The sequence below is a fragment of the Lucilia cuprina genome, chromosome 6 (assembly GCF_022045245.1).
Source record: "Lucilia cuprina isolate Lc7/37 chromosome 6, ASM2204524v1, whole genome shotgun sequence".
Lineage (NCBI taxonomy): Eukaryota > Metazoa > Arthropoda > Insecta > Diptera > Calliphoridae > Lucilia > Lucilia cuprina.
Genome location: NC_060954.1, coordinates 63,665,043 through 63,681,011, shown reverse-complemented (window position 1 = coordinate 63,681,011; position 15,969 = coordinate 63,665,043). Strand labels below are relative to the sequence as shown.

General features: G+C 28.3%; 1 protein-coding gene across 1 annotated transcript; it reads right to left on the bottom strand.

Moving 5' to 3' along the window:
* Positions 1-5,376: 5,376 nt before the first annotated feature.
* LOC111690281 (homeobox protein orthopedia) lies at positions 5,377-14,826 on the bottom strand. Its single transcript, XM_023452743.2, has 5 exons — positions 14,393-14,826; positions 10,622-11,006; positions 10,365-10,494; positions 6,436-6,523; positions 5,377-6,231 (listed from the first exon to the last, which is right to left on the bottom strand). The coding sequence occupies exons 1-5, from the start codon at positions 14,520-14,522 to the stop codon at positions 5,771-5,773; spliced, it is 1,194 nt and encodes a 397-aa protein (XP_023308511.2). The 5' UTR covers positions 14,523-14,826; the 3' UTR covers positions 5,377-5,770.
* Between the last annotated feature and the right edge of the window lie 1,143 nt (positions 14,827-15,969).

Sequence of the window (15,969 nt, the reverse complement as noted above, 5' to 3'; positions counted from 1 at the left end):
CTATAGTGTTTTATGGTTTACATTGAAACCGCCCAGACGGACAGACATGTCATAATCGATCCAGAAAGTGATTCTGAGTAGATCATTATACTTTAAATTGGATGTGGAACCAATATTTTTGTGCGTTACAAACATTAGCACAAACATGTAATAGTGGTAAGGGGTACAAATTTTAACCGTATAAGTCAAGTTTAAGGTGATTTGGGAACCATTTCTTTAATGCTCATGAAATATTATAAAAACTCGTTGAAATAAAAAAGTATTGGTATAGTGATAAATTTTATTATTTTATCATTTAATTATTGGACGATTTTATTATAGTATAACTGTTGCCCTTAAAATATTATTTAAATACAGTTCATATTACCATTTATGTATACAAAGCCGACTTGATAAATTTAATATATTTATAGCCCACAGAGATGCGAATACATACAAACATACTTACATACTACCTTACAAATAAACAAAGCAATGGTAGTAACAAATTTTTGCAATAAAAAATAACACCCAAAAATTCAAACTGAAAAATTGCAATAAGATTTTTAGTTTATACCACACAGGACATCAGTTTTTATTTATTTTTGTATAAAAAGTGAAGGATGCTTATATAGATACTCAAAGTACAAATACATACACACAATGTATAATACTTGAACTTATTGAATTTTCGCCAAAAATATCATCATCGTCAACATTGTACAAGATACCAAGTTTTGTACAAAAAGAAATATACTTACATAGATACATATATACATATGAACATTGAACATACATATATTTACTTATAAATTCATATATGTGTTTTATGAATAGATGGAGAAATAAATAGCAGATGTGCATTTGAAGACTCTAAATTTTATCTGACAAAATTACAAAAAAGATGTAATAATAAATTATAGTCGAACTTTGACGAATATACGATACCCTAGATAAGTTTATTTATTGGAAATTTATATTAATTTCTACTTATTTTAGCAATTTATTTAATCAAATTATCTTTGAAATTACGACTAGTACTTTCATTATAATGACAGACGAGCTTAATCGATCTAGAAAATTCTATGTAGATGAATGAGTCTCTTTATTTTACAGAGTCTTCTCAAGTTGGAATAGATATGCAAATGTACATACATTTATTTATATTATATCTATCGGGAAATTTTCATAATACGATTCCAGCTACCAAAATATTTTATTACTTACTATAAAAGTTTGAGATCATTTGTTGCTGCTTAGCTGAAATGGGTATGAGTTGTATTCGTGATGGTAGTGGGAACATCATTACTACCATTCTACAAATTGTACAGTTTAAAATCCTTTAAGTCGCGCATTTTCTTTATTCAATTCAACAATATTTTGTGTAAATCGTTGTGTTGCTTGCTTACTATCCATCGTCAATGATGATGTTCATTATTATTATTATATTTATTATTTGCTGATGGAATTTAATTTTGTCATTTCTATACATCACACAATGTAAACAAACTTAAAAAATGAAACTTATGAAATGGAATAGAAAGGATGTAGAAATTTCATAAAATGAACAAAATTTCATAAATTCACACAAGTATATGTAATGATTTTATTGACAAAAGTATTTTATATCGGATGCACAGACATATAGACAGACAGACAGACAGACATACAGACGGCGTATCACACATACAACTACAAACAGTGATTTGAGTGGCAAGTGGTTATGAAAAGTAAATAAAATTCAAATTAAATGGGAATTAAGTCATAAATGACGATGACACTTGAATGAAATGAACGAGATAAATACTTTTATGGTACAAAATATACTTAGAACAGGGACAAAGAGTACGAAATCTTAAATGACTGACTAAAACTTATTCATTTATTTATTTTTTGTTTATCAATAAAATTTGGATGCACAAAACAATACTCATAATGAGACTTTTGTTTTTAAAAGTCGACAATATAGATGGCGGGTACAAAAAATAGGATATACAACAAGTAAGAGTGTTATATTCGACTATGCAGAATCTTATATAAACATTATCAAACCAACATCCCTTTCGGATTTAATAAATATTAATTTTTTAAAACAAAATAATTGGGCTATACGAAAAGGTGGACCGACCGGTGAACCTTACATATAAGAAATGTTTGAGGAAATTTCAACTCTCTAGCACTTTTCGTTCGGACTCCATCGTGCTTTCACCAGACAGACAGGACAGACATGGCTGTCCCGGACAAAAAATATATATACTGTTGTGGGTCTATGATCAATATTTCGATGTATTACAAATCAGTATAACCCCCATCTTTTTGGTGGTGGGAATAAAAAGAAAACAAACAAAGTGTAGTAAAAATCTAGGTCTCCGCTGAAGTAATAATATTTGGCACAGACACACAACATGCAAACAAATAATATTGTAAAAACTTTTACAATAATTGTATTTTAAAATTTTTTAAATAAGTATTTGTTTATAAGTTATGTTTATAACTTTTTAATTAAAGTGACACACATTAAATTGCTTAGAATACAACTATTAACTTTTATTCACTTGCTTACTTTTTCAACTGCGAGATGTGAATGAAGAAGTGTGAAGAGTAGATATGTAGATACTTTCTAAACTAAAGTTAAGAGAAAAAACCTATATAAAATAAATAAATTAATTAAATGTAATTCACATTATTAAAACTCAATTCCTTAATCGATGCCGACGGATTACGTAAAAGCAATTATTTAGCAAAATATTAATGAAACATTTTCACAATTAAAAGAAATTCAATAAAAGTCTTAAAATTCATATTAAGTACCACTTGAACTTTAACGTCTATGATACAATACAGATGTGCTCAGCATAGCGTATGAGTAAATCAACCCTCTATTTAACATTATATGATTGGTATCAATAATATTAGACCATTTCGCTTGCAGCTTCTTCATTTTCATCGGTGTTAACAAAAATGTTATAACGTTAATCCTAAAATTATAACAAAATAATAAAAGTCGAAAAGAATAAAAATAAAAGGAAACAAATCAATACAATGTAATCAAAAAACTGAAAGAAACGAGATATCAAGTCGAAATACTTTTTATTAAAAATAAGTAGACAAAATAAAAGAAGTACATTGTACATATGTATATGTATGTATGTATGTATGTATGTATGTATGTATGTATGTATGTATGTATGTATGTGTCTATTGATCTTTAATTTTTCTTGCACTATGGCACTCCATCTTCATAACATGAATGTTGATTTCGTACTTGCACAAAAAATTTAATACAATAGAGTTTTTGTGAATGTATTCAACTGGAAGTACTTAATTCCGTTCATTAAAATCACTTTTCTACACACATATATACATGTAAGTATGAACATTGTTCATATATGTACATACATACTATATCTACGTATTCGTACAAACACGAATTAAGAGTTTTTGAATGGATGGATGAATGAATTGAAAACCCAGTTTATTTTTCAGTTGTTTCATAAATGTAGCATTTGTTTAAGAGCCTCAACATCTCAAGGATGTGTGTTTGTGCGTGTGTATGAGTTGAAGGGTATTTAAAACTGTAATTACATTTCTTCCTGTGGTGTTAAATACATAGTTTGATATCCTATAATTATAGTGTACAACGATCGTAATTACTTTTTAATAAATATTTCAATTTCAAAAAAATCAAAACTTTAATTTAGATTAAGATTTGTTTTTTAAAACTCTGCAGGATATTGTATTTTGATATTTATATACAATATGATTATTTTAGAATATTAAGAAAAATAAATATAATTAATTGCAGTATACTTTTTAGTAATATTGAGGCATAACTTTTAGCAATCTTACATACAATATACATATGTATGTCTGTACATCAGATCTGCTGCAGCTAAAAATATGTTTCTTTTATTTAGAAACAAATACAAAACTATATTAATATGATTATCATCGAGTGGAAAATAATAAAATATTAATCACATACTAGGTAGTTCAAAAAATCTGTAACTACATACTTATATTACAAATTTTCGCATTGCTAATCCGACTGTATTTTATTTTGTTGACATATCAAAACATTGAAACATTCCCAGTTTACATAGAAAATTTAGATTGATATAGAACCCTATTTTAGTTACATATCTTTATTAATATATATTACAACCATAACTAAAATTAGGGCATATCTGTAGTCGGTAATGTTCTAAAAACGTAAATCTTTTTTTTTAGACATTTTTACCTACTATGGAAGTGAGGTCGAATGACTTCCGAAGAATTGAATTTTATGATCTTTATTTTAATAAAATTACAAAAATGCTTGATAACAGCTGTGGACAATTTTTAATCAAAATTTTTGGTTGTTACGTCCTTTTACGTTTTTCTAATTAAGTTAGTTTGAAAGAAGATATATGTTACATCAGATTTATATGATTATATACAATTAAATTTGCGACCCCATAAAATATGTACATTTGGATGTCCCAAAATAAAAGTTGCCGATATTCCCGGCCAAAATTAAAATTTAGTTCATTCAAAGATAACATTTCTTAAAATTTGTGTACTGAGGTTTTTCAACCTTCATGGCACGATGTGATGGATAATTCGGCACTGCTTAACCCTAAAGCAAAATATTATTTGGCTTTGAATTTTCACAATTTTGCTCGCCTGTGTAATATTTGAAGATAAATTAACTAATATGTTCATATCTCCCCCTTGCAATCGAAACATGTGGTAAAAACGAGACTCTTCGTGATAAAGAATAAACTTTCGCTACCTTGAAGAAATCTGCACGAGATATGTAAAGTTATCATGATTATAAAATTAAACATTATATACATTCCATCAAATAAGTCGTTATATAGTCAAAATTTTATTCGACCTGGGGACTTATGAACATGGCCTATAGAAAAAATACAAGTTTTAGACTATCCATCATTTAGAACAATTAGATATCAAAATATGTATCTACGAGGGTCCATAAATAACTACACAAAGTGGTCTGTAAAGTAACAAATGGTTTTGTTCTGTTTATTGTGAAATATGTGTACATTGACTTTTTTATAACAAACCCGAAGTTAGTACTGTTACTTGTTTTTTAATAACTTCCTAATATTTAGTTGATCGTTTAATGTCGTTCAACAAATCATTCGTTAAATTAGATAGATACATTAAACTCCAATCGAAAAAATAATCGACCGGATTTCATTCATTACTGTTTATTGGTTTGTCAAAGTAACCTAATATATGAAGGTAACCAATTAGTTGCTGAAAAACGCATTATCTTCACTAAAATTAAAATGTAATACAATTTGTTTAAAATATTTTTTTCATATTTTTTATTAAACTTTTAAAATTATTTGATTTAATGTCTAAAAAAAAGCCATCTAAATGTATGTCTTTTATTTTATATTTTTAATATTTATGTAAGTATATTAATTAATTTTACAATACTTTTTCTTTTGGCAATTTTTATTGAAAATTCTACTATATAAAACGAAAATAATACTAGAATTATAATACAAATGTAAGGTATAAACAAATTGGATAATAAAAAAATATTTAAAAATTTATGCACAATAATTTGGGAAAAATCATTTAAAATAAAATTGTCAATGAAAAACAACTACTATATTATATCACTTTTATTTAATTGTTTATAGATGTAAAAATAAAATTAAAACTAAAATTTTATTTACATTTTTGTTTGTTCAGAGTCCTTGTACAAAATTATTTTACTCAGTTGTCGTTTGCATTTCTATTCGTTCTATCACGCATTGTACAATTTTAATGTTCAGTCTTCTGATTTGGTCACCACCGACACTGGCGTAGAATTTCCACTTATACTACCAGTAGCATGATTGTTCATGGGTGATTTCGGCGAAGCTGCTGCCGATGAGGTAACCGTTACGCCACCAGATGTCACCGCTGTAGAACCTTGCACAATTGTAGGACTCTCCCGCGGGCTGCTGTTGCTGCAAGGTGGACTGACTTGAGCTGCACTGTGTATTGACAAATTCTGAGGATAAGCAGATGCATTAAAGATGCCATTTAAATTGCTTAGACCCATGTATTGGGAGAGCAGAGTATGAAAGTTAGGTAACTTGTAATGGGGCATTAAACCCTGAGGCAACAGCGCTGGGTTGAATGGTTGGTGTAAGGCAAAGTGGGGTGGCCAAAACTCAGTTGGTAAACCAGCCGGATGTCCGGGAATTCCATGCGGCAAAGGTATACCCAAGGGGAATTCAGCCAAACCTAAAACAAAATAATAATATTAGTTAAACATTAACTCTATAACTTGTATGTAAATAATAGTAAATTTATATTAATTAATTTTGCATTAAATGTGTGGTTTTCCACAAATTGTTAAATAACGTGACATTAATCAAACAAAGCGCAAATGCCACGTAATGTTAAAGAAAATCAATTAAATGTTAAAGAGTGAAAAATAAAACTTACCTTGTTCGGGTAATAAATAACCATTCTTATCTTGATTCATGAATTTTTCACGTTTACGCCATTTGGCACGACGATTTTGAAACCAAACCTGCAAACATAAAAATACATTTAGAAATAAGAGTTTGAAATAATATTATATAAATTATATTGAAAAGTTCGCTTTAATCGTTACAAATGTTTTTAAGCCTATAATTTCCTCAATAATTGCCATAACCAATTATCTCAAACACCACCAGCACAGGCAATCAAACCCCATGGCTAATACTCAACACAACCGCCAACAATTTTCAATGAATAAACGCCCAATTAACCCCTTTAATCATCATTGTGCACTCTTCTCAATAAACAGCGTTTGCCCCATCTCCCTGCTCTTGTCTACATCTTCCTAACCATACATTTTAATACAGTTACTGACGACACCAACAGACAATAGAATCCAATCGGAAGTTAAATTCTCTGATTTGCCTTCTACAACTACAACCTCTGCTTTTCCCTCACTCTAAAAAAACAACACTCTCACTCACTCCTACCCACATGGCAAACAATAATATGAACAACAGTCGCCCACTATAGCAGTCATCTAGCCATCTACTGATAAACAATAAAAAGACACTTTTGATGAAGTAGAATCATCCTCCACCTCCTACACATTATAAGCATAATCACAGTCATATAAAGATGTTAGACTTTTATAAATGTTCTCATTCTTTCCTTTCCTCAGTTTCTCTCTTTCTGAATCTTTATCTGCATTGAAAATCCTTAGAGGGAATAAGCTTATTGAAAAACAACAAGGTATGATTGTATGATGAATAAATAGATGAATGTATGAATAATGGCCATGATGATACTTGTGTATGAAAGTGTATATATGTGTGTCTTATTAAATGTAATTTACAATTGTGTTGTTGATTTTCTAACAAGTGTAACCGAATTGAATCAATTGTCCAAACAAATACAAGGTCCTTAAAGAAAATAATCTATCCAACTACAATACAAAATATTTAATTTCAACATTTCTATTCCAATCCACTTAAACAGGCTGTATTTTAAATGTCTCTCTGCCACATTTCTCACACTTTCCACCTAACCCCTCTCACAGTCACATGATGGTTGTCGAACAATGGAATGCATCTGTGCGTATAGTAAATTAGTAATGATTTCCTGACAATAATTGTTACAAATTATTGTCATACTTTGTCGTCTGAAGAGTAGTTAAAGTTAAGTATAGAAAGACTGCAACATAAAAGCTGTAAATGGTTTACTTATTCGAACAGTGTTGAAACTCAGATTTTTCTGGATATTTCCAGGACACACAGCTAATGTATGTATGTATGTATGTATGTATGTATGTATGTATGTATGTATGTATGTATGTATGTATGTATGTATGTATGTATGTATGCTTATTTGAATGGATGAAGAAAATTTTAGAGAAATTGTAAAGAATACAGCCACTTAAACATATGCAATAAAATGAAAACAAAAAAAGTCATAGAAATTATCACCCATTTACAATGTAAGTAAAGAATTAAAAGAAGATTCAAAGAGAGAATGTGAAGGAAATAGAGAGAGATGATGATGATACGGCAATTTTAATTGTTACAAGGACAATTATAACATGTAATTTAACATGCAAAAGGATGCAGGATTTCAGGTTTTCATTTAGTTTTTTCCTTCGTAAATAATTGTAAATCAAGAGTTCATCAAATACATCAATTATAACAGTTTGTATAACAAAATATTTAATTTTTTTACTGTAGATTTAAATCACATAAATAATGGATTTTAAACAAATGTTTTACCAAAACCCACAATTATTTTTTCATAATTAGACTTATAAAAGCTTAATTAAATATAATTAAGTCATTATCTACATCATCAACAGAATGCGGGTGCAATTATTATTATTTTTTGATTTACATTCAAAAATAAAGAAACTACATTTTCTTGTTGCCTGTAAACAAAAGGATTTTTCATACAGAAGCTATTAAAGCGCTTAAAACATTGATAAATCAAAACACGAGTAAGTCCTTTTTATTTTGTTCTTCTCTTTGTTAAAGGAAATTTGCATAAGAAATACTTGAAACTTTAAAGGTACAACACACAAAGAGACCAGAACAAATTTCAATTTTCGAAAATAGTTTTAAACACTTTCACACACACTTTACTTAAGGGCTTCAGGGGAGGGGATGTGTTGGCTAGATGAGACCATGGTATTTAATAGAGATTTTCCAAACGATTAGATGATTGTTTTAGCCTAGTGTTAGTATTTTATTGAATTTTTTATTTTGTTATTATCTCGACTTTGTGAGCTTATTGTTTTCGGAATTAACTATTAAATAAAAAAATTCATTCGTAAAGATTTCCCAAAAAGGGTGTTTGCACTTTTTTCAAATTTTGTATCGCTTGTTAATGGACAGGAAGGGAGGGTTGTTTTAAGCGGCAACATTAATAACATTCGAAATATTCGTTAAAATTCACACATAATTAGGGTGTTTAAAATGGATAACAACAATACAATAAAAGCAAAGAAAATCAAACAATTAAATAAGAATTAAATAGCAAAATACAATAATGTGAATCAACCAACAACAATGACAACATTTGTTTGAAAACGAATTTAAAATTTTGTAAATAGTACTTGACCTATCAATACATAAATCTATTTCAACAGTTCATCATCATTATAATAGACATCATGAGTGCAAAAAACCTTCAACAATAATTTGTTATTTTTCCTCCAATCTACTTTTGCTTTAGATGATTGAAAAATCTATTTTATACGCGAGATGAACATTTAATTGGTCACTGATATTATCATCTCTGCTCTTCTCATCATTACCCACACTCGTACGTACTCTGGTCGCCTAAGAGTCCTTAAACATGTTATACATGCACGGAAAAAGGATGGGAATTAAGAAAATGTTACAAAAATCAACATCGCGTGTCATTTCGAACGAAAGTACGAAAGTAACAATGCTAATTCCCTGTTAGTATCATTTCAATTTTATAAAAAAGGTTATTTACTCAAACATACACATATTCACTTTTTGTGTTCAATTTAATCCTTGTCGATTGTTTGTATCAATTTGTTTATTTATTATTTGTTGTTGATTTTTTCGTTTAAATTTCATAAAAAACGTTTACGCGTATTTTGTATAGATCGTTGTAAAGGATTTTATACTCGTGTAGTTTTGCTTAATTTTTTAACAAGGCAATTATTTTCGGATTTATTTATTGCATTTGCTGAAGGACATACACAATACAAGCAAACGTACATAAATAACAATGTATGAGTATAAGGATATTTAAGCTTTTATTAGGGATTTATTTGTATCTATGAGTGGTAACACATGAATGTTTGTACAATGTATATTGTACATACATGTATATATGTATATGAATGTGTTTAAGTGTATTTGAATTAATGCTGGTCTTTTTTCCACATAACTGGTTTATATATTAAAAATATGTTGTTTGCAACATCAGAAGAGTTAAAAGAAATGGTTTATGTTATCCTTGTTTATTAGGCTGGTCATGCTTTGTTAAAAATTTATTGTGATTATAATCAGTTCTTTTTTTATTTTATACAATTTTTTGTATCAATTATACTTGCAAAAGTATAAAATAAAAGTCAGAGTTAGTTATAGAAATAGACGTGAAAATGTATTAATTTTTTTTATTACTTATTTCAGTAAAGTAATGATTTAAAACCTGGTTTTGATTTGCAAAGGATTATGTCAATTATACAACAAAAACATTAAAAGAAATAAAACTTTCTTTGATATACATACATATGTATATATGTACGTAGTTATATCAATTAATTTGATGTTTCAATCCCAAAATCCCACATTCAATGGCAATTATAGACTTAAGTTTTCGATCAATTGTACGAACGATATGTAGAATATTAATAAACTATTTACCTGTACACGTGCTTCACTTAAATCCAAACGCATCGCTAAATCTTCTCTGGTGAATACATCCGGATATTGAGTTTTTTCAAACGCTCTTTCCAATTGATGCAATTGAAATGTTGTAAAGGTGGTGCGGGATCTATGCCAAAATAAACAATAAATGAAATATTTGTATTACACAGACGTTTATAAGAGGATCAAAGATTATGCCATAAAAAAGAAACAACACTAAAATAAAATCTATTGATGTTTGGCGCTTTAGTTACCTTCTGACTTTTCTGGGCCTTTCCATATCCAAATCGTGGCCATTATTTAGACTGTTCGACAGATCATCATCGGTATTGTCAACATCTAAGCCATTGTCGGTATTGTCTGGAGAATCTTCTCTTTCGCGCTTTTCAGCATGTTGCTGCAGATGCTGATGATGTTGCTGCTGTTGTTGTTGCTGTTGTAGATGATGGTGGTGTTGATGATGATTGTTAAGATGCTGTTGCTGCAAGTGTTGCTGATGCAGAGCCAATTGATGCGGAGGTATTAAATGTAGTTGCGTATGTAATTGTGGCAATATGGAGTTTTGAATAGGACTTGTTGAATTGTTGCTATTGTTGTTGCTGCTATGTAAAGATTGTTGGTTTAATGATTCAGTTGAGTCTGCAAAGGTAAAAGGAAATTAATAGTTTCTTCTTACCAAATAAATAAAATATTATTAGTTTTATCTAACATCTAAACCCAATTCCTAAATTAATATTAATAATAATCAAATTTAAGATTAATTTAATTCATACTATCGTCATAATTTTTGAAAACATTTAAAATTAAATTTTCGAGTCATTATGTATGCAAACAAATCCAATAAGATTTAAATTAAAGCTTTTATATGTAAATTAGTTTTCAAATCACTTGTGTGTGTTTCAACGTTCGGATCACTAACATACGTCATGCTTGTTGCAACATGCCCCATGGTCTAAAAGGTAATTGAATTACAATGATGTTTTAGTATCATAGACGAGAGTACATTCAACACTATAGAGATTAGAAGCAATTGATTTTAGAGCAGGTGTTATAAAGCACAAAACCACATCTATTGAAACTGAAATTGATTGGGATGTACGTACATATGTATGTATCTATGTATGTGTTTAAATGTACTTATGTGAATAAAAACGATTATTATTATTTTCTGCTATAAATTCCAATCTATTAAATACCAACCACTTTTTGTTCTGCCAGAAAGTAAATCTTTACGAAACCATTTTTTCTACTAGTAAAATTTCAATTCTATTGAATTCAATATTTAAAGTAAACATACTACTTAATGTTAAGTGGGTAAACAATGGGTTAAAAATCAAACACACTTATTTTGAAAATGAAATTGCAAATTCTATATAAAAGAAAAGAAATTTCAATTGAATTTGATTTTGATTTTAGAGCCTCTATTGTAAATTTGTATGCATAAATACCAAAACAAAAAACCAAAAAAGCTTAAACTTTTAAAATTATTTGTTATTGTTGTTGGATGGCTTTTATTTGAAAACAAAGTGAAATAAATGTTTGTATGAATATGTGAGGATATTAAACTGAATGAATGAGTATAATACTTGAAACATTTAAATATTCTGTCAGAGAAAGGGAAGCAAAAAGGTAAGGATAAAAAAGCGCGAATTTCTAGACAATTGTAAAAAATTAAAATCAATAAATTCAGGTTTTCAAATACATTTATTTAATAAACAAACCCCCTTTTCATTTATAAAATTTTACACACACAGGCGCATTATTCATATAATTATTTTAGCACTCAAAACGATATGCACATACAAACATACGTATTCTTGCAAAAATTATAGCAGAGTTCATACCGTTATTTTTTTATTTGTAAACCTATAATCAAAATTTAATGAACCTCAAATTAATAATTTCATTTTTTTAATTTTTCTATTACAAACGATATGTCTGCTGCTTCTCTACTGGAAAAGCTTGTTTGACACAGCATGTCATCATTTATCCACTAAAATCGTAGCATTTACAAAAAACCCAATAACTAAATCACTTTTATATTTAACAGGATACAGGGAAATACGAGTCTCAAAATTCAAACAGCATTAATTTTTAGTTGGAAAGAAATAGAGATATTGTGCATCATGCTTCATCGCCATCAACAGGACTATATTGTATATACGTATGTATGTATGTATATATGTATTCGCAAATGTTCAAAAGAATATAAAATGAGGTAATTTTCTAAAATCAAGAAGAAGCATATATGAAATCAGCGAAAAATAGCAAATTACCCAGTTAGTCATTCTCTAGTATTGACAAATCTTAAATGTGAATGTGGTGATGATGTGTACATTTTCATTTGTACATATATATATTCATACATATAATGACTGACTGTAACGATGATGTCGGCGTTGACGTCTAAATCATAAGCAAATTATAAATTCACCATAAAACTGAATTCATAGAGTACGTCTTATACATAATGGGTTTATAACCCTCAAAAACAGTAAATATGAATTCAAAGTTTTTGAATTTTGTACTTGTATTGTTGTTGTTTTTAATAAACGTTTCATATTGCAGCGATGATCGTAAAATCATTATATCGAGCACGACTACGATGATGTCCTGTTGAGCTTTTATATTAGAAAAAAATTAACAAACTAAAAATGTACATATTTGTCAATAACAGCAGATGAAAAATGAAATGTTTTGATGTGAAGGCACAAAGGTTGGCAAATGGGTGATTTCCTTTTTAGGTGTCAATTTATTGAAACTGATACAGAGTTTTTTTATTATAAAAGTGTGTATGAGATTTCCAGCGTAGATTTATAGGTGTTAAATATTGACGCCCAATATTCGGTTTGCAATTAATATGTTTAATTCATATATTTGCTACAATTTTTCATTTCAAATCTAAATGGATGGCGGAAAACATAATTATCGAAAAATAGTAACTAGCTTATTAACCATATATTTTTACATTTACTACATATCCAATTTATATTGTATGTTTAAGAGTGTTGAGAAACACGATGTTTTTATATTGCGTTTGAATCGAAACAGTTTCAATGAATAGATTTATACATATATAACTCATAATTAATATATATTAATAATATAATTTAATATTAACACTAAGGTCTTCACAATATAATATTTAATGAAAAATATTATTGTTTACACCATAACGAACTAATTTCGTCAAGAGATGATTCTGGTGCTTTTAAAGCCTAAAATATAATAGATCCCAAACCAGTTGCGGATATACAAGTGTTAATATAAAATATATAAATTTGGAACCTTAATTAACTACATACTGTTTCTCTAAATCTTATTGGGGGTTGTAATAGATTCTAATAATTGTCGGAATTGGATTTGAAAGCTTCAAATAACATGAACAAATTTAATAAAACCTCGTATTATCAATTTTGTTTTCGATCTATAAACTGATTCGATATTTGCGAACAAAAAGCCGAAAACATAAAATTTCATGAAACCAATGTATTTTTTGGTCGTTTTTTTTTAAACAAATTCCGACAATTATTGGATTCCATGCTGAAAGCTGAATATTACTAAATATTTAAATATGAGTTTAACTATTGCGACGGGTTCTGAAAATATATGTTATTAAATGATAAACAATAATTATGTATGTAGTTAACTGTAGAAAATATAAAAATTCTTAAAATATCACATTAAATGCAATACTTCTAAATTATTCTACTACATAACTATTGATACATTTTTGTATTATAATGAAAAGTTTTTCAGAATACGCAGTATTCAGTCACAAAATTCCATTCCGATCAAAGCTGGAATTATTTTCGTTTAAAATGTTCCTTGTTTTGTGGTTTTGGTTCTTTGGATTTTTTATTATTTAAAATTGTATAATCTATAATTTTACTAAAAATAAATCCACTTTCAATCGGAATGGAATCATGTAGTAGTATTGTACACATCAATTGTATAACAATTTAAATATTGTGAATTTACGGAATTTAAATGTTTACCGTTGGTTGCTGTTGTTCAGAACTTACCACTACGCTTCGTTTGATTTCCCAATATTTGATCAATACTGTAGACTGCTCGTGGTCGAGAAACGGGACTTTCTTGAATAGGACGAATAACTGGAGCCATGATAGCATGTGATGTTGTGGTTGTCATCATTATATTTGGCGAAAATTGGAACAGAACACCTTAATTATTTTTGTTTTTAACTTGATTATTTTTTAAATTATTTTAAAAATCATCAAATTATTTTTTGTTAAATATTTCACTTATTTATTTAAAACACTTTAAATTTTCAATAATTGCACTTCTTTCATAAATCGTTTCGGTATGTGTATATAAATATTTTTCCGTAAGAAGAATTCTTCACATTAAATAAACATTTGTTTTTAATTAATTTAATTATATTTATATATGCATAAATTGTATTTTTTGTCAAGAGACGTGATGTACGTTACGACCATTAACCACCGACTAAGCAAGGAACTGTTAAAACATTAGCATTAAATACAATTATAACAGTTATTTTGTAAAGCCAACCAAGTGTCTGAATGAAATGGCAGATCTCGTGTCTACGTACTATTTGGCCTGCATACAACCCCTCTTTTAGTTCATTGAGTATTTTGTGTATCGTGCGTCTCTTTTACACTCTAATATATTTGTTGTTAGGAAATAATAGGAGGGTTGGTTTTCATACAGGTAGTTTTATTAAGTTCACTCACTCACCTTTAAACAAACACAGTGAGAGAGGGGTGTTTCATACCACAATGTAGTCTTTGGTTATAACGCGATTACTCGTCATATATTTTTAAGGATAATAAGAAGAGTGTTAAAAACTTATTAATAAAATATTGTCAATTTTATGTTTTATCTCGCTCTTGTTCTCCACAAATTAATTTACAAACCATTTTTAAACAATTATCACTCAATAATAATTTATTTATCTCTAAGCGAATACTTGTGATATATTTGAATTAATTATACATTAAGTCTCTTTGGTCGCAATTAAATAAAATATCAACTTTATCGCTCTCGCAGATTGTCTCACTCTCATATATCTTTTATTTGATTTGTCTATCATCGTTTGCCGTTTACCTGTCCTTAACGCCATCATAATTTTTGTTTTTGTTGTTTACTGTTTATGATTTCCATAATTTTTATATGATTTTTCCCTGTTGTTCTTCCTGTGGCTTTTATGATGATCTTTTTGTTCTCTCAAATTGTGTTTACCAATTATGGCGACCGCAAATATTTGTACATACACAAATTTGTACCTTTCCCTAGTGAATCATTCGACTAAACAACGATTGCGGTTTATCCTTTTGTCTCATTGATCCATTGATCAATTGTAAGTGTTCAATGAATCCTTTTACTTGTATTGGATTTACGGTTATTTTCGCCATTTAAATTCATTGATTAAACCTAATATATCACAGGATTCTTACTAATATCACAGATGTAATATAACGAAAAAGACAGGTGTATTATACACAATGTTAATGAACATTTTTACATGACTTTTTCACAGATCGATTAGAAAACATTTTTTTATAAAAGTGTAATTTTTTATATTATTATTTTTATTATTATTATTATTATTATTATT

What these genes read in the sequence shown, in the direction of transcription:
- LOC111690281 (XM_023452743.2), bottom strand. Translation starts at nt 14,522, where the DNA reads ATGATGACAACCACAACATCACATGCTATCATGGCTCCAGTTATTCGT. An exon ending in TAAGTGAAGCACGTGTACAG is followed by an intron (nt 6,524 to 10,364) that starts GTAAATAGTTTA and finishes TTATGTTTGCAG; the next exon opens with GTTTGGTTTCAAAATCGTCG. An exon ending in TTATTTATTACCCGAACAAG is followed by an intron (nt 6,232 to 6,435) that starts GTAAGTTTTATT and finishes ATTTTGTTTTAG; the next exon opens with GTTTGGCTGAATTCCCCTTG.